Source organism: Motacilla alba, chromosome 2 (assembly GCF_015832195.1).
Source record: "Motacilla alba alba isolate MOTALB_02 chromosome 2, Motacilla_alba_V1.0_pri, whole genome shotgun sequence".
NCBI classification, from domain to species: Eukaryota; Metazoa; Chordata; class Aves; order Passeriformes; family Motacillidae; genus Motacilla; species Motacilla alba.
Genome location: NC_052017.1, coordinates 138,238,731 through 138,262,699, shown reverse-complemented (window position 1 = coordinate 138,262,699; position 23,969 = coordinate 138,238,731). Strand labels below are relative to the sequence as shown.

Sequence of the window (23,969 nt, the reverse complement as noted above, 5' to 3'; positions counted from 1 at the left end):
TGTTTTTTTGTGGGTGTGCTGTGCAACCTGCCTGAGCAAGGCAGAATACGTAAGAAATTTTAGAATGTTTTTAAAAGTACAGCAAGTACAAAGCAGAGAATTACATACTTTTTTTGTGATATGTATATACATATATATTACACATATTTTGCATACACTTACGCCTACTCATCCAACCCCCAATGCTCCCAGCCAGAGAGGGTGAGTAGAGAGGTAAGTAAAGAGTCTTCAATATTCATTCAAGAAGGGTGATCTAGGAATGATGAAGACATAGAGGTGGCTGGGGGAAAATGGGCAAGCTGAGGCTGGCCTCAGTGGCATGGAAAAGGAAACAGAAGCCACATGAAAAGAGACATAAAGATAAATAGTAAGGGAAAGAACCATGTCACTCTACGGTGTGGACAAAATTCTTAAACTCAGTTCAGTGGGAAAAGGAAAGGCTGTTGGAGAAATTCAAATCAGCATGGCATTGATATGTCAGACAACAAAGCCAGGAACTCCCTATAAACAAGGAGAAAACCAATGCTCTGTCTCTGAAATCCCTGTATTTGTAAATGTTATCTATGTATCTATGTACCTCATAGAATTGTCATGCAGATTGCTTGATGTTTGCAGATGAAATATATTGCTTTTATACAAAATATTCTTATTTTGTTTGATTCTTTTAAAAGACTATACTCTCTCACAGTAGCTTTTCTGTCCAACCTCAGTAAAGTCTGCACTTGAGGTTCCAGTCTCTTACCTCACCTGTATTTCAGATTGTTCAGCACTGAAAGCCCCTGCTGTACTGTAGATGTTTACTGTCACAAGAAGCAGCCAAGGTCCTGTGTCCAGGAGCAGCCAGCTTCTTCTCACAGATGACAAGTGCCTTTAACTACTTTCCTGGTTGAAAGGGGACAACCTACCAATCCACAGGTGGTGGAACTGTTTGGATGTAAATTATACAGGCTGCCCATCAAGCTGCACAAGCCAATAGCTGGTTCACAGTTGAATGAACCCAGTGTCTGAGAGATTTGAATTCATAACATGTAGCAAAAAACCCTCAGACCTCCATGCAAAATTCATTGAAGGCTGAAAGTGGCATCATTTCTGGCCCGACAATCCTGCGTATGCGGAAAACCAGAAGGAGGGAAACTTGGTGCCATGTTAATACTGCCCAAATATACACAATGAAGTCAGACTGAAAGCAATGAAATTGCAGACGCTCCTCATGAGCTAAGAGGACCATTTTCTTTAACCAGTGACCTTCAATTACAGAGTAGCAAGCAAATTAGTAGAGACAAAAAAGAAAAACCTGTTAGCCAGAAAATCTTACTGGCTAAAGCTTGTCTTGTTTCAGTTCCAGTTTCCATAGCTTTCGGTAAAATATGTGCTGTCTCTTTCTCTTTTGGAGCACTGGTGTTAACTGGAAATGTTGATTCTGGGAACAACGAATTCCTTCTTATCAAATGGGGTTTACAACTGAGCTTTTCAGAAAACTTCAAAGGTTTCTGAGTATTCGAAGGATCTGAATCATTGCCTCAAGCCTCCTGATGTCACAGAGATCAAGTTAGGAAAAAATTCAAGGCCAAAAATGGCAAAGGCAGGAATGGCTAAATAAAACTGTCATTTCTCAGTTCACAGATCTTCAGCATTCCTTATGCTCATGCTGGTTTGCCTGTAGGTTGGAGTGACTGTGAAGCAGGCTGGGAAGTAAATTTACAGTGTAGCAGTTTGGTGACCCCTATACAAAGAAGGGGGCTTACCCTGAACTATAGTCATCTGAAAGGTAGGAATCTGATCTTACCCAGTTCAAGTTGTTCATACAACCTGCAAAATTCACAAATCCAGCTGAATTACATGGTGTCAATCCACTTCAAAAAGGAACTGGAGCAGATAACATCATCTACCAGCAAAGGGTGTCTACAAAGGGAACCAGCACTCTTTAAATTCACGAGCTGACTTAATTCCCTAGGTAGACAAGCCCAAACTGCAAAGAATATATGTCCTTCTTCACTTTGAAATTGGAGAAGATGTTTCTATTTTTTTTTTTTTATGGCTGATAATGCTATAAACTTTCGTGACCCAATTTTCCAGTTCCTCCATTGCAACCTTCAAATCCTATAATCCAAATTAAGTTCTGATTTGATAGGAAAAGCTCAATTTTTCCTTCTCTGGACACAAGAGACAAGAGAGATTTTCCTTTTTGTATTTTAGCCCCATGTATATGCCCCAGACTTACAAAACAAGTCTCAATAAAAAAAAATAATTAGGCAAATCCACTTACAAGATAAAACAAGCCACACAGTTAAAACAAAGATAATCATGTAGGTATAAGCTTTCTCTTGACAACATTACTAGCTAAATATTTTTCCTCTTTCTTCAGTATATATTGGCATGAAATCTTTCCCCCGAGGTTTCTGAGTTATATTAGAGAAAAAGGATGAGACAATAGCTGCAGAAAGTTTTCTCCTTCTTTGGTCAAATCTGACACACTTTCCTGCTACCTGCACCACCACACTGCCTGCAGATTAAGAGTTTTCTTTAAGCCTCCATTTTCAAAGTGTTCTCAGTTCAGATCATCAGCTCTTACAATTCAAAGAGAGAGATTCATTTCTAAGGGACAGCTGTAATAGCATGGTAGAATGCCAGATTGTTGCCTTCTTGCTACTAATATGTTTGCTTTCAGAGCCAATCGATCTTTTTAAGATTCCTCTTCCCCTTAGTTTGACATAAATCTCTTAATGACGAGTCTCTGAGTGTTCTCTAAATGCAACATGTGGTGAACTCTAAGTCCCAAGGCTGAAGCCACAGTCTTCCCACTGTTTGTTGCTTGGGCTCAAAAAACATCATGCTGATATATTGAGATGACTCAGTGAGGCAGTGTTCACCTGCCAGCACCAACTCACTGGTTGGGACTTGTGAATTTTTCCAGATATCAGACAGGCTGGAAGAGCAAAGCCATTTATAGACCCGGTGATTATAATGATGCATGGGAACAAAAATAGATTTACAACAATAATAACATCCAGGACAGCAATACAAATAGTGAGGATAAAAACCAAAGAAAGATAAATACCTGTCTGGAAATATGACTACTAGTGAATCAATAAGTTGATGTTCTAGCCAAAGGGCATCACTGCAGATTGAAAGCAACCTCCAGTCTGCCAAATGCAAGTTGTCCTCTTTCTCCAGTCGTATGTACTGTTACAAGTTGCAGTGAACCATTTCTGTTAAGTGGAGGGCTGTTTCTATATCATTTTAACTAATGACTATAAAAATAAATTAGTTGTATTCCTGTAACATGGAAAGGAGTACTTAATGCCTGTAATACTCAACACTTCAGATTTGTTAGTGAAAGAAGAAAACCTGATTTTTTAGTTTCTTTGCCTATAACAATTTGTAAACTATACTATGAATAATGAATACTTTAAGGCACTTAACTTTCAAAAAATAATTTCAGGCTGTGTCCCTTCTCTGTTATAGCATGTAGTCACAAACGTGGTTCTTTTAAACACTGCTGAGAACAACTTTGTTGTAGCATGGACAAGTGTTTATTACAGGGTTTACTGCCTTGTCCCATGATTCTATGCTCTGCAAATGCACGTCTTAACTAATTCCCAAAGGCAAAGTGGCAACATTGTAAAACACTTGCGAAAACACTCAAACTGCAGTTTAAACCTTGTTAAAGTGCAGTTCTTCTTTGGAAAGTGACACTGAAAATGGCAGTGTGGGATCCTGTATTTATTGTGTGTGTGTGATTTCAGGATCAAACACGCTAAGTACAAGCATAGAGTTCTCTCCTAACATCCACAGCCAGCTCTACAGAGATTAGATGGCTGAAAAGTTCATCTTCATGTATGGTTAAGATGATGGTCGCCTTAGCAGTTGTCCCAACATGCCATAGTCATTGAAACAGATACACCTTGTCCCCCTTCCATTTAGCTGAATGAGCTTGAGGAGGGTCTGTTTTCTTCTCATTAACCTCTGCCAGTTTTTTCATTGCTTAGGGATGAAAAACGTCTTTTCAGAGAAGTCAGCACATCTAACTCTGTACAAAAATATACTCAAAATAGTTGTGTTGAAGAAGATCCCTCTTAACAATAGCACCATTTTCAGATGAAGAATTTCAATTACTTTCTAATTTGTTTTCTGCTCTGGTTAATTGCATAAAATATTTCCATCTCTAGAAAATTCTGATATGAACACTCTTGTCCATACACATAAACCTGTTTAAATAGGCTTATGAGCTATAGTTTTATTTCTTGACAGAGCCAGCTGTTGGGCATTTATGGCTAGTACCAGCAATGAGAAGACATAGCCCCATCCAAAGCACATTGAAATTCAGTTAACAGTGTTAATTAAACACAGGGAGTTGGTGCTTTTCTTTCTGCTGTATCTGAGATGAAGGCAATCAGCCTCATCTACCTCCCAGGATCCCCTGACTTGACACTGGAGCCGCTTCCAATCAGAAGAGACGCGTTGCCATGTCCAGCCTTTCAGAGGATAAAAGTAGTTTAAACTTCTAATTATGAACTTAATAACTTCTGCTGATGGAATTGCTGTAGCATTATGATTGACACTTGAAGTTGGTCCCTGCTTGGAGAATACCATACTCACACAAAGCTATCCTGACGTGCTCAAAGATGTCCATGTCAGGAACAATCCTTCCCACTGCCCTACAATGAAAATGCAGGAATATATGGGTAAAATTCATCTATTGGCACTACTGTGCTTTTACCTGGGTGATACGTTCATAAATATATTTAAGAATAAATGCTAAAGTATTAAAAAGTTGTGAAAAGATTACAGCAACATTTGCATCATCCGTTCCAGATACAGTACTAATCAAGTGGTGACTACTACCCATCAAAAACCAGCAATGCTCCCTCAGGTGGTAGGCTTTCTGTGCCAGTTTTCACACCACTTCTTACAGAGAATTTACCACTAATTCAAGTCTCTTGAATTTTTATCATCCTGACAAGTGTAACCAGCATCTGTTTCAATCTTAGGTTATGCTTGATGCATGTTCAGACAGCTATGGATTTGTAAGGAGGCACGTGTGAGGCTGTCCTTGAAGATGATGGTTTCCAGACATTCCAGCTGAATTTTTATGAAACAATAAGCAGGCTTTTTCCACCTGACTCTTGCCAATCCTGCTCAGCCTTGTGACTCAAAGGGGAGAAACTGCACAGCCCAGTGCCAACAGGGGCCCCAGTTTCAAATGCTCAAGAGCTGGCATATCCAGAGCTGAGGTTTTGGTCTGGCCTGTGAAAAGGGATCAGGTTTTGCTTCTTCCCCAGGATCCCACAGACTACCATAATCCTTTATAGCTATCTGCAGGTTGGGTAAATAAATCCTTTCTCTGCACCTTCCTCTGCTCCACACCTGGCACACGCAGGTTCCCCGGGGCTTCCATGGAGCCCTCGGAGCAACCCCGGGAAGCACGAACAGCAGGGTTCGATCCTTATGGCTTCAGAAAAATGCCCTTCTCAAACTGGGGAGAAGGAAGAACAGCGCCCTGAGTGGGACTTGTCCTGCGGGCAGGAGCACGCTGAAGACACGACTGTCGCTGGAAAATCACAGCAAGAGCCCCGTGTCGCCGCTCGCCCGGGCCTCTCCCGGGCCAAGCCCCTCGGGCCCGTGCAGGCCGGCGGCGCCCCGGCGAGAGGCGGGCGCCGTCCCTCGCATTCCTGCCTCAGCAGGGAAGGGCAGCGAACGGGGACCCTCCTTCTCCTCAGCTTCCCCGCCCTGGCCTTCAATTCCAGCCTGCCCCGCTGCTGGGAGCCCCCGGGGAGCCGAGCCAAGGCACCGGAGCCTCCCCTGCGGCCCCGCTGCAGAGCGGAGCGCAGGGCGGCACAGCCAGACAGCCAGACAGGGAGCAATTAAACCCTCCCCTGGCCAGCCCCTGACACTCCCTCCTGCATTTTCCAGTCTGTGGTTACGGCGCTCAAAGGGTTCCATTAAGTCACCAAGTTTTACAGGTTCCTTTAAAAAAAAAAAAAAAAAAAAAAAGAAAAAGAAAAAAAAAAGAGGGGGGTGGGGGTTGGTGAGGGGGAGTGCGCGAGAGAAGTTTGGTCATGGCAGGGAATGTGTGATCAAAGCTGAGCCCAAGCTTCCTGTTACACCGGGACTATATATATATCGTGTCTTTAATGTTGGGAATGTAAGCAGCTGCCGGAGCCTGGCGCTGACTCTCTGCCTGATTCCCAGCGCGCTGAGGTTTCTTCCACCGACCACAATGAACAAGTTCCTGTGCTGCACGCTTGTGGTGAGTCCCTTCGCAGAGGTAGACAGGCTCTAGGATGCATTGCAGCTTCAGACATCAGGCTGGAGAGACATATGGCTTTTCTTCTGGGGCTTTTGTTTTGAGTTTGGGGTTTTTTGGGGGGGTGTTTATTTGCTTGTGGGTTGCTTTGTCTTCTCTCCATTTTCTCGGTAAACCCTTTTTGTTTCATCTCTCCAAACTTTCCTGGTGAGTTTGGAATGTGATGGAGACATTCAGCTCCAGGGAGGCAGCAGGGATTTTCATCCTATTCTCAAGGTAGTGGCATGATTTGCTTTTATTTTGCTTCTTTTTTTTTTTTTTTTTCTGACTTCCTCCCTCCTTTTGTAAGGCCTCATCACACTGGTCTGAAGCAAAACCGTGGCTGAGTAATGAATTTGGAAACTGTAGGCTGGAATGTTTGTTTCTGATTTACAAAAGCTCCATCCCTGCCTGCCTCTAATCTCTGCTGCAGTGGCACTTTCAGGTACTGGGTTGGCTTTCTTACCCAGGAAAACCACTGTGAACTCCACAAAAAAGCTCCACAAGTGTGTGATTCTTGTCTTGGCTTAGAAAATTCAGCTTCATATGCAAGAAGGTGATGAATTAGTAGCTGTGTCAGTAGCTATTACAGAAGAAGTTGGGTTATTAAATCTGGTATAAGCCCCTGCTTTAATAAGTTTTTGTTTACTTGGTGATTTAGTAAGATATTTCCAGATGCAAATTTAGAGATGTTAGCAGTGGAGTAAATCTCTCAAAATGTTATTTAATCCATTTAGTCATATGGAATTGTAGATGCGTTCAGTTTAATTAAAACCTGCCTACAGACAAATCCTGTGTAACATCTATTTGGAGGCTCTTTATCTTTTATAAGGAAAGAGGAAACTTTCAAAGAAAAACATTAAAAAATAATATTCAGAGTAGGCTCTTGCCAGCACAGTAACTTGCTTCTGGGTTGTTTTGGTGAGCACAACGGCATTAATGTTGTGGCAGAGCATTAGAACTGAGATCCATTTATTCTGAAAGCTTTTTATAAATGCAACGAGATTTCCAGGATTTGATGAGTAATGCGTGTTTATTACTCTCTGTACAACTTTCTGAAAGAGCTTTTTGAGAAGGAAACCCAAAGTAATTAATGGTGCATGGGAAGTAAAATTTGTCAGGCTTGTGGTCGGCAGATTGAAACGCAGGACAACTTTTTCATCCCATGTCTGATGTTGTGCCTGCTTTGTCAATATGAAATCACAGGAAGTTAATCTGGGAATTTCAGCAATATCTGGTTATCAACCTGGCTTCTTATCTGTGGCTGTCATAAAATAATCACATAAGGATTTTGATTTTGGTTAAATGCAATGTGCCTGTTCATGTTCTCCCACAAAGTAACAGCATTTGGTGAAGTTCAGCATAATCCTCTGGCAGATGAGTCTTGGAGCTGAAATGCATCAGTGTACATAGCAATCAGTATACAAATGCATCAGTACATAGCAAAGAGATCATCATTCAACTGCATTCTCCTTGTTGTTGTTGTTAGTATTATTCCACTTATTTAAAATGATTGTGAAATTTAAGAAAAATTTGTGGAGTTTAATTAGTCAGATGTACTAGAGCTCAGAAAAGTAGCTTTAGTATCTGTTTTTAGGAGGTACAACAACAGGTACAACAACCCTTTTAAGAGGTACAACTACAGATCAAAGTTCTGTGTGTCTGGCTCACATACCTCCAAACTTAGTTTGGAGACATTGTATCAGGGGCATGATGTACTTCCGGCCTTGGCCTCTTTGCTGAGGTTTCAGAAAGGTTATACCTGATGTGGTGATGCACTCTTGTTTGTGTTGTTTGCTTGGAACACTAAAGCTGCTTACAAATATTATGAAATTGGACTGAATGGAAAGAAATTCCCCAGAGCTGAATCTCATTACTTGTCACGTAACTATCTTGACCCTTATACTTGACCTTTCTCTATTTTGGATCTCTGGGCACATGTGACATTCTTTTTCTGGCCTGCCTGTTGGGTTTGCTGTGTGTAGGCAGCAGTGGCTTTGCAGACTGTGAGGGTAGGAGTTATCTTTCTGTCTGACTTTCTTTCTGTCTGCATGTCTGCATGTGTCTTGGTTAAAAATAAAACACTAAGGTTACCAGAAGAATTTTTAAAAGATATTGTCACAATTGAAGTAACACCCACTGTTCAAATCTCATGGAAAACTTAATTTTGTTCCTTCTGTAAAAACACCTGTTTGCACATAGCACTGGACATACATCCTCTAGCTAGCAGTAGGCTGTTAGTAGTTCTGTCAGGGCAAAGGCAGACTGTAGTTACAGTGGGAACATCCCAGACTCGGGTTTGCTCTCAATCTTGCTGTCGCTTTGGTGAATAATGTTCCAAAATGTAAGACACGTGTTTTGGAGAGTTATCTGGTTAGTTTTCCCTGCTTTCTGCCTCTACAGGTTTCAAGGCAAATGTAACTCATATAAATGAAGACTTTCAATTTAGCACTTCTTTGATAAGATGTGAAACTGCTCTTCATCTGAATTTCATTTTCATACCACTGAATATGAAACAGTAGTTTAGACCCCTAAATTGCTTCGTGAATGACAACTAATGGTGCCTCAAAAAGTCTCTACAAGACTTGACTTTTTGACATACTGCTTTACTGACAGAGAAATGAAGACAGTGCTTCATAACCTCAGTTTTGAATACGGGTCACTCAGGAGAGTCACCAGTTGAACTCCTTATGTAAAAGAGGAGCCTCCATTTCATAAAGTGTCTTCCAAACAAAAATAGGTCCTGTTATGTCCAAAGTGAGTGGATTACAATGAAGCAGTTGGTAGAATGGTGCAAGAGCTTTAGAAGCTGAACTCAAACCAGTGAAGATGACTCCATGTCAGATTTCATTGTGTATCTGGCACTTGGCCTGCAGAGAGGTCCTTTGTCTGGGCAGTGCCCTTGTGAGCCTGCAGCAACCCACGGGTCAGCAGTGCTGCAGAGCTGCTGGCCCAAAGAGGTTAAATCTGGTGATTGCATGGGCCTTCAGAACAGCAAGATGAGATGGATGAGAGCTAGATGGGAGTAATTTCTCCCAGGATGGCAAGTATTGTGCAATGGTGATTTTCAATAGGTGGATGTGGATCTGATCAGCATGGCATTGTCACATATTGGATCTGAGATACAGGCTATTGATGAGGAGGACCTTGATGATATCATCCAGTGCTATATTTTGCCAGTGGGATTTCTCTGGGCCTGTATATGATTTCAGTGAGGAATTTTGCCTAAGGGTTGAGGATATGTGAAAGCCTCCTGCCTTTGCTTTGTCCAAATATTTTGTATAGAAGGCAAAGTAGGAGAGTTGTGAGGTTTTACTTTGAACCCAATGCAAACACTGGGAGCAATCTGACAGATGTCTTGAATGATTATTTATCACACAAGAAAATATGCTTTGGAATACTTTTGGAATGCAAAACAGAAACAGATTTATCTTTCTGAGCAAATTAAACATTCTCCTTTGGTCTACAACCCAAAACCACAAAGCCAAGCTATATAATAATATTTTCATATGCTGAAAAGCCACTCTCTTTTCTGCCGCAAAGCACTGATTTAAAGGGATGATGCTTGAAGGATTTTTACTTCATGTGCTTTGTCTTCTAGTTCGTTTTAATTCAACAAGAGAAATCAAGCTCTTTGCCTTATATTTAAAGATTAAAGAAAAGGGTGTGTATTTTTTTTACCCAAGATCTGAAATGAAATTTTACAATCACATTATTTCTCTTTCAAAAGTATCTTCTAAGGAATCAAACAAATGGACTGCACAGGCCTTTTATGTGTATGCTGACATAAGGATGGTATGGAGAAATATAGCTTCAGGCCTAATGTGCTGAGTGACACAATGAAAGAACTGCTGTCTAACCTTGTGTAATTCATCTTGAATAAGTTCTCAGCATTTGCTTGCATCACACTGACTTACACTAGGCTTATATTTCAGTATTTACAGTTCATCCCAATTCCTCACACTGAGACAGCCATCCTGGGAGGTGCCCAGGATTTTTCCCAGGGACATGGAGGAAGATTGAGTTCTTCAGTCTTTTTAGAAGTGAGCCTATGACACTAGAACTCCATGTCACCCAATAGGTTGTTAGATGTAGATAATTATATTAGGTTTTGTTCTAGTTTTTTTCTGTAACAATTTTGTTATTGATAGCATTTCATACTCATAGAACAAAAAAATCCTAACCTTTAGGGTTTTTTTTTTAAATTGAGCCTTGCATTTTACTAACCCTAGGAAAACTGTTTACAAATGAATCACACTAACAATTAATTTGTCAAGATGAAAAAGATACTGAGCATTATTTTCTTCCCTTAGTGCTGGCATATAAAGAACTGGCTGAGGGTTTAAAACTGAAAGAAACTGCCAGGATCTCTTCAGCCCATTTGCCATCTCTTCCAGGAAACAAAATGTCGTATTTGCTTTCAGAAAGGCACTGAGAGGTATATGTAGGACACATGGGTTTCTTACACCTGCTTCTCAGTGAAAGGCTGTTCCCAATCTTCCTCTGACAAGAGAATCCCCTTTTCATTTGCCACTATTATCCTTTAATGGAGAAAGTTCTTCTGTCTGAGTTCACTGTCTATCTGTACTGAATCCATAGCTTCTCTTGTGACTTGCCAAGCTATTAAAAAAGTACAGATCCTCTCCAAGAAGAAGCTTTGCATTTCCTTTGTAACTTTCTCTGTACGGCTTCCTAATGAATTATCCTTTCCTAAACAAGGATGAACAGAACTTACATAATCTTCTGAATGACGAATCCATTAATTTGGTTGTGTGCAGCACTGATGGATGCCAGCTTTGGTTTCAGAAGGGTTATAGGGTGAAAATGCTCATTGTGCCTACTTCTGATTCCAGTAGGCTGAAGCTGGACTTGTAATTTCTTCCTTCTTTCAAATTAGCACATGACACCTTTTCCAGCAAGAGTAAAACAGGCCTGGCATGTTTTTGGAGAAATCTTGCTTTCTATGAAGCTTTTGGGGAGAGCCCTGTTCAGAACTAGTAAGTTCAGATCATGGCACTTTCCTGTGCTCAAATAGTGCTTAGTGAATAGAAGACATTCAGGTGCTTAGTATATTGATCACATTTCAATATGGACATTCAGATCAATCAGAGGTTTTGTGTAGCTAAGAAACTGCTATCAAGTTGGTCATAGCATAGTTTAGGAGAGGAAATGTCAGGAAGAACATTTAATGCATAAAATGCATTTACATGCCATTTTAATTTGTCTTAGGAACATGCTTTTGAAGGACCTCTCTACATCATCTTTATTTACTGTATTTCAGTTTCCATATCAGAGCAGCCCTGGAGTGCACAAAGTGGATTTACCAAAGTAAACTGAACTGATGAAAGCAAATGTAGAGATGGACCCCAGAGACACGCCAGATGCACTGTAACCACTAATGCATGCTTGTCCGTGAGAGCAGATTGAAGTTAGTCCAAAATATCCCCTCAGAATAATACATAACGTGGATGTCAGGTGCTCGGCACCATCTGTTTTGCTGTGCAAATCTGCTGTAACAGGTGATGCAAATTCCTAATGTAAGCACAAACTCAGTGTGTGTTAGGCCAGGAGAAAGAACAATTTAGTGATGTTCCCCTCCAGCTTATTCTGTGAACTGGGGGACAAAAGAGTATTTTCATTCTGTTTGTGCCAAGTTGCTGCAGTAAAAATAGTAAAAATTATATTTCATTATCTTCTGCCATTACTACTGATTTCTTGCAAAACATCTGAAAAATAGATTGACTGTACTTTGGCACTTGATGTAGGTTTAAAGATAACTTCTGATTTTCAGGTTGCATATCAGTATTCAGAGTACTCAGTTGTGCTATGTGTTTTTGGACTGCATGGAAGACAATACTGAAGATCTTTTTTTCTTAAGTATTATCAAGTGACCTACAGTAGTCTTATGAAGTGTGGTATTGGAGACTGAGGTCTAGAAATGTACTTAGCAACATACTATATTTGGTCTAAAATATTTTGGCTATATTTCGTCTAAAAAAATCCAGAAAAAAATGCCCTAAAAAGACCCATATGTTGTCTATGGGAGTGGTTGATATCTGATGCATAGAAGAGACAGAAGAAAAGGACAGAATAATAACACTGTTTCTGTGAATTCAGTTCAGATTTGCAATTTCTTGATCAAAAGGTGATGTTTATGTTTATTAGTCCTTTAATATTTTCATCCATTACTATGTCAGGTATCATCTTGAACTCGACTGTTTGCAATGTCCTATGGCAGTGAGCTGCACAGCTCCCTGTGCCAATAGGCTCATGGTAGTCAAACAGTAGTACTGCTGATCTAGCTCTGTGTTGAAAATTATGTATAAAATGCTCCAGTAGAATGCTGAGATATTCATTGCATATCTTCAGTTTGACTGAAGAATCTTTTAGTGATAATATTTTACTAAACTAGGTAGTTGGCTCCTGCATCCATGTGGCTCAGCCACTGATCAGTGGATTACTGCAGCTACGTAATGTGTGTTCCTGGGAAAAAAAGGGAAAACAAGTGTGATGTTCTTTTCTTTTAAAAGCAAAAAGAAAAAATCAAATGGGAAGACTGATTGTTCTTTTAGTGATGCTGATTTATTTATCCTATTATTATGGGGCTTGATTATGCTCATTTAGATTAATAATATTCTAGTTGCCATTATTAGTTTATAGTTATTGGTTCTTCCAAGGACAAAACTCAGTATGTCTCACACACATGTGGTTCAAGTATTGTTTTGCTCAATTTGTAAAGTCAATTCCTCTCAAAATGTTGAAATGTTTTCAATTTTTATTGGCTTGTTTCCCACAGCCATAGGTTCTTCAGGGAACAGGTGCTTCCATTTTTCCCTACAAATCCCTATGCTTTCATATCCTGATTATTGAATGATAATTAATTTTAATGCTGAATCATCCCCTGCAGCAAAACTCTTTATTTGCCTCATACGTGGTTTCCAGTGTAAATAGTTGAGTAAGGAAAATAGATGAAATCTTGTTATTCTTGCTCCTACATGTTGCAGAGTAGAGTTAACAGTTATGAAATGATTCACCTACTTGTTCATTATGTGAAAATGTGTAACCACGGGCAGAGGCACAACCCAGAGGAGCAGATTCTACTGCAGTGACAGCTCTGGGTTTGTGGGGAGCTGTGCACTGCAGAGCTGCACTGCCCATAGGACTGATTGCTGTCCCTAATAATTTTCACAGTGTCAGATTTTCACCTCTGTTGGGAATTGTCTTGGGTTTCCCCAGATATCTGTGTGAAGTGTGGGTTGATGCTTGGCTCTGTAGTTCCTGTGCCACATGTTGTAGTCAGATATGTTCTGTGAAGGAAATGTTTCTGTCCGTGCAAGTTTTGGACTCTGGGATGCTGTATTATCTATTACTGAACTAAAACCACAGAGGAAAACTTCACTGTTCACATCAACAATTAATGAGATTACCAGGACTTCCTTATTACTAGAGTCATGGCTGTAGATTTACCAAGGGTGGGGGCATTTTTCCTCAATGTAAAGCCACTCACTATTAAAAAATGTGCTGCACCCTCTTTGTTAAATAGATCACATAAAACAGATCCAGTCATTTAAGGAAAATGGAGTTGTTCATCAAACTTCAAAGACTAATAAGGAATTTCTCACAGTGGAAGGTATTGTGCATTGAGACCACAAGAAAAGTGAGATCTCTACCTCTAGAAATCAGATAAGTTATCAGCCAAGGGCATTATTAGTCACGGGTAGCTACAAGAGGCTGTAGGGAATATCCATGCTGTCTGTATTTCATTCCTCAGCCCAAGCATAGCTGTATGAAAAGTGGATTCATAGACGTGCAACAGGAGAATGCATTTAAGAGTATTTTCTTAAGCAATAAGAGTTCCTAAGTCAAGCATGTCATATCACTTGTTGTTTACTGTGAATTGTGTTAATGCAGATGAGGTTTTAAATTGTCCTTTCCAAACTTAATAAGACTATGGCTTTAGAAGTGCCATGATGTGGCAGAAGTGAGGCCCTTAAATGAAGCATCTCAAGAAAATACAGACTTTAAAAAAAAAAAAAAGTTAATTCCACTTATAATTTGGGGACATTTGGAAAAGAGGAAATACATTTTTGAAATTGAATTGGCAACTCTGTGTTAGCCGAAAAGGGTTAAAATAGCAATAAAGACAAGTCAGTTGGATCTATAATTTTATTGGATACACTGAAAAATATCTTAAGTCAGATCCAGTTTACTTCATCTTTATAAAATAATGTACAAGTTTTGGAAGAGAAATGGCACATGCAGCCATGCATGCAGTGCTGGGACAGAGCGAGCTGGGTTATCAGTGAGGAGAGTGAGCTGTTGGCAGACCCTGTGGGATCAGGGTGGTTCTCAAGAGTTATTTTTGTGGTAGACTGATGGAATCACAGAACCAAATTTTCAATTTTAAGACCAAAACAAAGTGATATGGAGGTTGTCTCTGCAGCAAGGCAGGGTGTCTCAGATCACAGGTCCCCAATCACACTAGCAAAGCTGACTGTTGTAGGAAGCAGGAGGACTCCAGCTGTCATGGCATGATCTAGCTTTTCACGACAACTGTGAGCTTGTGATTTTAGGTAGGAAATGAAAGCATTTGCCTGGTCTCTTCCAGCTCATGCAATTGAGTCCTTAATGGGCCCTTCATACCCTGCATCATTCTTTACCTTTGTCTCAAGCTGTGTCTTCTCCTTTGATGTAGTTGCCACATTACATCCCAAAAGCTTCTGCATATCAGTGCAAAACTGAATGGAAGGCATTAAAAAGTAACCTCTGTTGTTCTAGCCATTAATTTCTGTAAAAAATAGTGTAAGAGAAATAGTTTAAGGAATCACTTTTACAGTTATCTGTGGTGATGGTGCACTACACTGATCATATTCATATGCTCAGGCACAATTTCTTTTGCATCTGAAGTAGTTGATACTTAAGAACAAAAAGGTGCATAATCCCCATGTTTGCTGTACATCGGACAAATTCTCTGGTGCCAGGCAGTAAAAGGTCATTGCCCAGTGATATTAAAAGGGTGTAAATCATAGAAGAATAGTATCTACATCTATGGAAGGAATCCCTTAGGTCGGGAAGATTTGCTAGATAAGATCCTAAAACTTTCCCATTCTAAGATAGAGGTGGGAGAATCTGGAAGCTTGCTGGTATCTCAGAAATTTCTAATGCAAATATTTGTTTGAAGATGAGTGACATGAGTAAGCTCATAAATTCATTGAAGCGCAGGTTTCCTTGTGATCACGGTGCTCCCCGGAACTAAAAGGAAGTGATGTTTTATTTTCCTGTCGCTAGCTCTTGGACATTTCTGTCAAGTGGACCTTCCAGGACGACTCTCCCCCCAAGTATCTCCATTACGACCCAGGGACATCTCGCCAGCTGCTGTGTGACCAGTGTCCTCCCGGGAGCTACGTGAAGCGGCACTGCAGCGCCAGCAGCCCGACGCAGTGCGCCCCGTGCCCGGCTCAGTACTACGCCGACGAGTGGAACAGCAACGAGGAGTGCCAGTACTGCAGCACCGTCTGCAAGGAGCTGCAGTTCGTCAGGCAGGAGTGCTCCAGCACGCAGAACCGCGTCTGCGAGTGCGTCCCGGGCAGGTACCTGGAGCTCGAGTTCTGCTTGAGGCACACGGAGTGTCCGCCCGGGTCCGGGGTTGCCCAGGCAGGTGGGTCCCGCTCCTCCCTAGGCACAGATGTAATCAGAGCTCTGCAGCACGTCCACGACTCGTGGCAGTGACAAGATTAGGAAAGAGGCTTGTCCGGATGAAATTGCAGGACAGTAAATTGTAAAGCCAATTGAATTGTTCTAATCTGCATCATTTGGACTGTAGCCAAAGGAAGGTTTCTCAGTGGAATACCCTGCTCCTGCTGTAATATATAACTAAATGGCAGTAGCAAATGTAGCAAATTGCACTCTAATGAGAAACATGATGGATTGCCTCTTTTAAAGGAACATTATCTGGAATGTAGTATTTGTGTGTGTGATAAATAATAATGGTTTTCATTTTGAAGTCTGCTGTTTCAAGCAACTGTATATCTTGACAAACACCAGGAGCACTACACGTTTGACACCAAGTATATAATTATAACAACATTAATATAGCTGTAGTGTCATTGCAATATGTGGTAATAATTAATTATCAGCATCCTAAGTGGAATTTTCCTTTCTTAGGGAAACTGTTACTATTATCAAACAAACAACAGTTTCTTTGTCAAGCAGGCTGGCATAGTGCTGAAAGACTGGTGGGAATATAGAGCAAACCAGCACTTTTCAGTGGAGTGTATTCTTCATTTAAGACAACATAAATTGTTAAACCAATAATTTGTTCTTCCCTCAAAACCAAGTGCATCATTTATAGTTTGGCAAATGCCATGGCCCAGTTTAGCTCCAGTATTTAACACAACCTTAAAGAATTGTAAACTCTCATTGTACCAGAGCTTGATAACTGCCTGGAGAAGAACACTGAGGAAGGAAATGCAGAAAATCAAAGTGTCTCAGACACCCATAGGCAGAATGATTTCCCTGGGAATGATGTACCTGCACTGAGAAACACTAGGGCTGGCCTGTGCATTTTAGTGCTGAGCTGAAGGACAGGCTGGGAGTCCTTTTCTGGGTTATGAACCTCTCACTGGAGAGCAGCTTTGGTGGAAGGAGAAATGTCTCTGCTGTAGCTGCTCACTAGTCCTTGAATAATTGGTTGATGAAGCTTTACCCTGATGCCCTTCCACGGTTAAGCATTTCCACCTGGCAGTTACCACATTTCCATTTTGTAAACCTTCATTAACCTAAACTATTATACCCAGGGGCTTGGGTTAATGAGGTTCCACTGTATCTCAGCAGCAAGTCAAAAGGGACCAGAAACAAAATCCTCAGAAATACTTTGGGAGATTAAAGTATAAATTGTCTGAGCAACCAGCCTGCTGCATGCCTCCAAGCATGGTGAAATATGGCAGACAGGTTTTAATCCCTCAGATCAGCATGAAGCAAACTTTTAAAGATAAAATGTTGAATTTTGTAATATCTTGAAAAGTTAGTTTCCAAAAGACCATCAGATTGAACCAGCTAAACCCAAGCAGACCTCAAAAAAGGAATGAAAACATTGTAAAAATAATTGCATCCCCCTGTGACAATAGTCAGTTTTTGAGGTGAGGCAACAACTAAGAGTTTAATAAGCATGTACTGCACTGTGTTACTACTTTTTGCCATATGATAGCCTTGAACTTTGTAATGATGCAAATTCAGGTGAAATAAAGCCTAAGAGCAGAAAAATATGATTCCACTCCCACACGGGGAGATGGTGTAGTCCAGTGCCTCATTTAAGGCTTAAAGCATTAGAAATCTGTTTCCCTGGTGCCCCTTGCTCATGATTACACTGGGATATAACCTTGCTTTTGTAGTCCCTTTTTGTGAGTGAAGATTAAGGCTTTGTTCCTTTCTGCCACGTCCCGGTATGAGGCAGGGCTCAGAGCAGAATTGCACTGGGAAAGCAGCACTGCTGCGACGCAGCTCTGTGTCCCCGGAGGCGGCTGCCGTTTCCCTGGGAAGAATGGGGGATTCCAGGAGGGTTGGAGGGAGTGGCAGAAGGGCAGGCAGACGGCAGCAATTCGTGCCCTTAACAAGAGAGGCGAAATAAACAGTGAAGAAGCTGTCAGGGTGACTTTATGCTCAGTCCTGAGAACACTGATGGATTACGTGGTGTGTTCCTCCCTGGTGCTGCAAAGAATGCGCAGCAAGTTCTGAGCAGAACGATGCACCATTTGCAGGAACACTCCTTTCTTCCACTTCCTTGCTGCCAGAACACAGCAGCAGCCTGTCTGCAGCAGGGACAGTTGCTAAAATGCAGCTGTCTCAGGCCAGCTAATTGCTGCCCATGCCGTGCAGGTGCTGGCTGCAGCTGTGTCCAGCCCAGAGCTGCAGGCAGTGCACACTGCGCAGGGGCGATGCTGGGGCTGCAGAAAGCACAGGGTTTGGAAGAGGGCTGGCCATACAGGGTCTCTGGCAGCTATAAACTCCTTCGTTTCCACTCGTTGTCTGATGAAGTGCTAGGTCAGGTTGTATGCAAGCACTCTTCTTGGTTTCACAGCTGACTGAAAACATGAGACACATACTCGTTTCTCTAAGGATTTCCCAAAATAAAGAAAAGATTGCTAAAAAGCTAACATTAAAATAAACATCCACATGTAAATACTTAAAAAATACACTAGATGGAGGTATTTTCTTATTCAAATATAGTTTCCAATTTTTTCAAATAAATTTTAAGCATGTGCTTAGGTTCATGTTCAATAATGCAGTATTAGATACCAGACTTCAGGCACTTGTTAAATGTTGGATGAATAAGGATGAATTAGGAGTGAGTATACAGCAGTTATTCGTGCTGCTGCTTTCCTGACACTGGTGGTTAGACCGCATAGTTTCAGATTTCATGGATTCATTTTCTTATTCTTTGTAAATGTGTAAGAACCATATGTTGTGATTCTCTTGTTGTATCATATATTTAGTTCTGAAGTAAAACTATGCATTATAAATCAACAAGCAAAACATGTATGTCTATTAATTTTATTTTTTTTTAATATTGGACACTGCTTTCTTTGCTTTTAATACCGCTTTATTCAAGACCCAAAAAGAATTTCAAAATTGTTGTCTTTAGTTGATATGGAGTTGGATTGTATTTTTATCTAGAACTGAAGTAATCCATTCAAGTAAGGTTCTGGGCAGTTATTGCAGAGTGAAATTCAGAACACATTTTTTTTCCAGTTACTTACTTTACAGAATATTTGTATAGTTGAAGGATGAAAATCAGACATAGTGTAATGTCTGAATAGACTCAAGTAATCAAGGTTTTAAAGATATTACTTTACTAAATTACTGATTTAATTAGTAATCACTGATTTTAAACTTGGTAACAAGCATATTTAAGAATACTATTTACTCTATTACATCAGCAGGAACATCCTTCTCCTAAGGCAGCTTCTGTCTCTTTTTCTTCCAAAGGGATTCCTTAATAGATCACAAGCATGAAAAGCAGAAGCATCACAGTTTAGAGAGGAATGTTTTTTTGCTTTCTGTTTTCTTTTTAATTTTTTTCCTACAGTTGAGATTATATGTAATTGGATGCATTGTTTTCCTGTTTCCACAGGTACCCCTGAGAGTGACACTGTATGTGAGAGATGTCCAGAGGGATTTTTCTCAAATGAAACCTCCTCCAAAGCAGCCTGTCTTAAGCACACAAACTGTAGTGCCCTGGGTTTCAAAATAGCTTTGAAAGGAAATGCGGTTCGTGACAACATCTGCCAGGAAAATACAGATACGACACCTCAAAAATGTGGAATAGGTGCGTATCATATTAAGGAAGAGTACTCTGAGAACATACATTTAGTTATTGTTAAAATTAATTTACCAAAATGTGGGATAAAAGTACCTAGCTTGTTAGCTCTTTGCCTGCTATGGTGATGGCCATAGTAGAATTCTAATTATTGTAGCTCAAACCAAAAAGGACTCAAACACAAAGAGAAACAGCACTACAAAGATAATTTCTTAGTCTGTTTTTAAAACACTTTTTCTTATCATTCTTGCTGCTTGGTTGTTGTTGTTTTTTGGTTTGGGTTTTTGTTTTTGGGTTGGTTTTTTTTTTTTTTCTGAGACAGGCAAGGTAAGAGATCAGAACAATTGACATCTTCTCTTTCTCATTTCAGATGTAACCCTGTGTGAGGAAGCTATGTTCAGGTTTGCTGTTCCTACTCATGTCACACCTAACTGGCTGAACATACTAGCAGACAGCTTGCCTGGGACAAAGGTTAGCACAGAAAATATTGAAAGGATTAAACAAAGGCACAGCCCTCAAGAGCAGACCTTCCATCTTTTGAAACTATGGAAGCAGCAAAACAAAGAACAGGATATGGTCAAGAAGATTATCCAAGGTATCTTATTGTGATAGTATATACATTATAAAAAAACCTTCTGAATGGCACTTAAAAAATTGCTTGGATCAAATACCCCCTGGGGATGTGTTGTGCTTGGAGAAGGGCCTGCAGGCCTTCACTGAGATACATTGATGCAGTAAGCATAGAGAGGTCGAGGGGAAGCAGGAACAGAATTCCACTTCTCCAGATCAGTGAAGGACTGAATTCTTTCCAGACTTGTTGCCTACTTTGGAGTGTGTGTTGTGCCATGACCAAGGTCCCCTTTTGAGACTACACAACACACAAAGAATTTTGATCAAGTGAGGAAAGTGTTTCCTGCTGCAATATCTGAGCAACCGAGGTTAGAGGGAGCTGGTTCCCTTCAGCTGAGGGTGCAATTTGTCTTCTATAAAGTAGAGGTTGATATTTTCAACTGGGACATTTATCCACAGGGTGGGGGCACATGGGAGTGAGGAATACATAGAGAGGCTTTCCCTTCTTTTTCCCTTCTGGTACCTCTTTGTCATGCTGATTCATTTGTTCATTTGATTTAGCTTTGTTTGTGCTGAATCTACCAAGACAAGTTTCAAAGATGAAATAGTTCTGCAGTATTAATAACAAGTTTTTTTTACAGCAGTCAGGACAACTCTTTTCATGTAAACCACCATCAACAACCACCACATTCAAATGACATTTTGTCCACTCAGAATAGATTTGAAAAATGCTGCAGAAACTTTTTTTTTACCCCTCTGCTATTTAGTATGTACGCTTACATCAGTCTGTGAAGTATCTAGTGTACTTCAAAATTCAAAATTACTATTTTAACATAGATTGCCTAGGCATTTCTGAAGAGAATGAGCTAAATTTTCATTCACTGGAAGCAAATGCTTGGAGTCCTATCACATACACACAACATTTTACAGGATACATAGGCCCAAAAAAGCAAAGATGAGAGAATTTGAAGCAAAGAAATTTGGAAAGCAAATTCAGCTTGGAAGTTTGGAAGGTTTTTTGCAGGCTACAGTAAAGTTGTAATGTGCTGTACTTACCTCTCTTCTCTCTTTGCTTTCTGTAGACATCGATCTTTGCGAAAACAGTGTCTTAAAGCACATTGGCCACCTGAACCTCACCTTTGAACATCTCAACATGCTGATGGCAAGCTTGCCAGGCAAGAAAGTGGGAAAAGAAGATGTTGAGCGCACAATGAAACTCTGTCAACCCGCAGAGCAAGTTCTGAAGCTTCTCAATCTGTGGAGAATAAAGAATGGTGACCAAGACACCATTAAAGGTTTAATGTATGGACTGAAGCACTTAAAAATGTACCACTTTCCAAAACGAACCATCCAAAGCCTGAAGAAGGTGATAAAGTTTCTTCACAGATTTACAATGTATAGATTATACCAGAAACTCTTTTTAGAAATGGTAGGGAATGAACTTAAATCCGTGAAAGTAAGATGTGTCTAACTCAAGATATGTTTCTTTCTCCACTGACTATTCTTTCCCTAATTACTGCCAGCAGTAATTAAACTGGAACATTATTTCACTACATTTTGATTTACTATTTATAGAAATGCCTGACTGGAATAGTTCTAAGTCTCCTGCAGTGGTTTTGAAGGGGTTTTTTTGCTGTTTTTTTTTTTTTCTTTAATAAAAAATCACTTTTGTAAAAGCTATTAACCCGATGGTAACACTAAGGGCCTGATTCTGCATTTTTGCACATTCAGAGTTGAAAAGTCCCACTATAGTCACTAGATGAGAAAGGAATGCCAGACCAGGCTCTACTCCAGTATTTGCTATTTATATTCTTCAAGGAATAAACATTTTTGTTGTACATATTTATTAAGTTAAATGGATATGAGACAGAATTTTAGGAAGATAATTGGAAAGCACACTGTATATTTTCTAGTTAAACAAATATGATTCCATATATTTTTCTGGAAAAATTTTGTAGCATGCCCTAAGAGTTATTAATTTCTTTACGTTTTGTATTTAAAAAATGTATTATTGCTTAGTATTGTTTGTATAAGTTGTGGTATCTTTTGGTAAGGATGTTTTAATTTATCCAATGATTTTAACTCAAATATGGTGAAAATATAGCTCAAGTGACCTGAATATTTAAATATTCTGTGAGGAAGTGAATGTACCATATTTAAGAAGCTGGATTTTTATATAGATTTTCATAATCTTATTTTATAAAGCAATTAAATTTTTCAGTTTAGTTTTTGACTGGTGTTTTACTCTTGATTCTAAAGTAGGAACTAATTAGAAAGACAGACTATGTGGATTTTGCACTTTATCTTGGGCTTGGGTCTCTGCTACTCCCTGTCTGGTCTCATAGTTAATATGTGAACCAAGTAAATATTGATCAGCACTGGATTTTCATGGTCACTGCAAAGGTGTAGAAGAAGCTACAAAAGTCTTAATGGTTCCAGTCTACAAGGCCCAGGTGGTTGTGATATGAGCAATTACAGCTCCATAGACACATTTGGCCCAGCACCACTCTTAGCCCAGTGACGTTCTTGGACAGCTCACAACCTCTGCCCTAACCACAGCTTGTAATTTCATGGAGGAAAGATGATGCATGGGCCTGACAGGCTTGGAAAGCCTCACATATTGCCACTGTGTTTAAAGGAAGGGAGCACAGAGAGGTCACATGAAAAGTAGTCATTTACCATTTCCCTCAGCTACAGAATGAGGCACCTACAAAGCCCTGAGCCTCAGAAAAGCAGAACAGAGAGTGGACGAGTGTCATTATCAAAAGCTCACAATTTTAAGGACCAGTGGTCATTCACAATGCAAGCCAAAGGCTTTGGTGGCTTCAGAGAAAGACAGTACTCTTGGGTTTTTTTCTTTAAACCATGTGAACAGGGCTTGAATATTCAACATATTCTTTTCCATTGTGTAAGGAAAGGAAATTCATAAGCATTTAGCCTTGTATGACAAATATTCTTCTATTACAGATGAGAGCATCTTAAGCAAAGAATGAGAAAGAGATTTCTGGTTGATATGATAGGTGTTCATCAGAATTGCTCTCCATATAGCGAATACAAATGGGACATACTGATTTAAAATACTTGGGATTCATTTTTCACTGAATTTTCACATCACTTTTTTATCAAAAGGAATAAACTCCCTTTTAAATTTCACATGCTATTAGCATCTCATTTATTGGTGTAACTGAGAAATGGTGCTGAACATGAAAAAATTCTTAGTTTTGTGTTGATTCATTTGGAATAATTTACATACTTGTACAACAGAAAGTGGTTTAATATGTAATTAAAATATTATAGCAACAGACTCTCAAATTTGCAAAATAGATACCAGATGTTTCCATGACTCTGGCAGGTGTGGAGGTTTGGGGTGTTCCAGGTGTTAAAGTGAGAATAATGATTTACTGGCAACAAAATGAGGATCACACACACCTTGTAAACAATATCATCTTAATCCTTTCTATATATACAACAATTTTGAAATTGATAGTAGAGTTCCAGTATCAAGTAGCACCATAATTTAAAAATTTATCACAGAGATAGAGCCCTCTAGAGAGAAGCACAGTTGCTTCTTAGTACATGGGTTTTATTTTATACATTTTTTGAAATATTTCCATTTTTCAAGTAGTTATATGTAACTCTCATTGTAAACAACGCAGTGTTTGTGGTCCCTCAGGAATGGCAATAGTGAAGAAGGTGCTTGGAGGCAGAGCCTACAGTTTAAGCTGTAACTACCATGTGAACATGCTATGCTTCACTACAGCACAGTATGGCCTGGACTGGATTTCCTGGGAAAATTTA

At 39.9% G+C, this 23,969-nt stretch overlaps 1 protein-coding gene across 1 annotated transcript; it reads left to right on the top strand.

The window, feature by feature from the left end:
- Positions 1-6,033: 6,033 nt before the first annotated feature.
- Positions 6,034-23,324, top strand: TNFRSF11B (TNF receptor superfamily member 11b). Its single transcript, XM_038129260.1, has 5 exons — positions 6,034-6,250; positions 15,575-15,944; positions 19,416-19,610; positions 19,972-20,196; positions 21,254-23,324. The coding sequence occupies exons 1-5, from the start codon at positions 6,221-6,223 to the stop codon at positions 21,640-21,642; spliced, it is 1,209 nt and encodes a 402-aa protein (XP_037985188.1). The 5' UTR covers positions 6,034-6,220; the 3' UTR covers positions 21,643-23,324.
- The last annotated feature ends 645 nt before the right edge of the window (positions 23,325-23,969 follow it).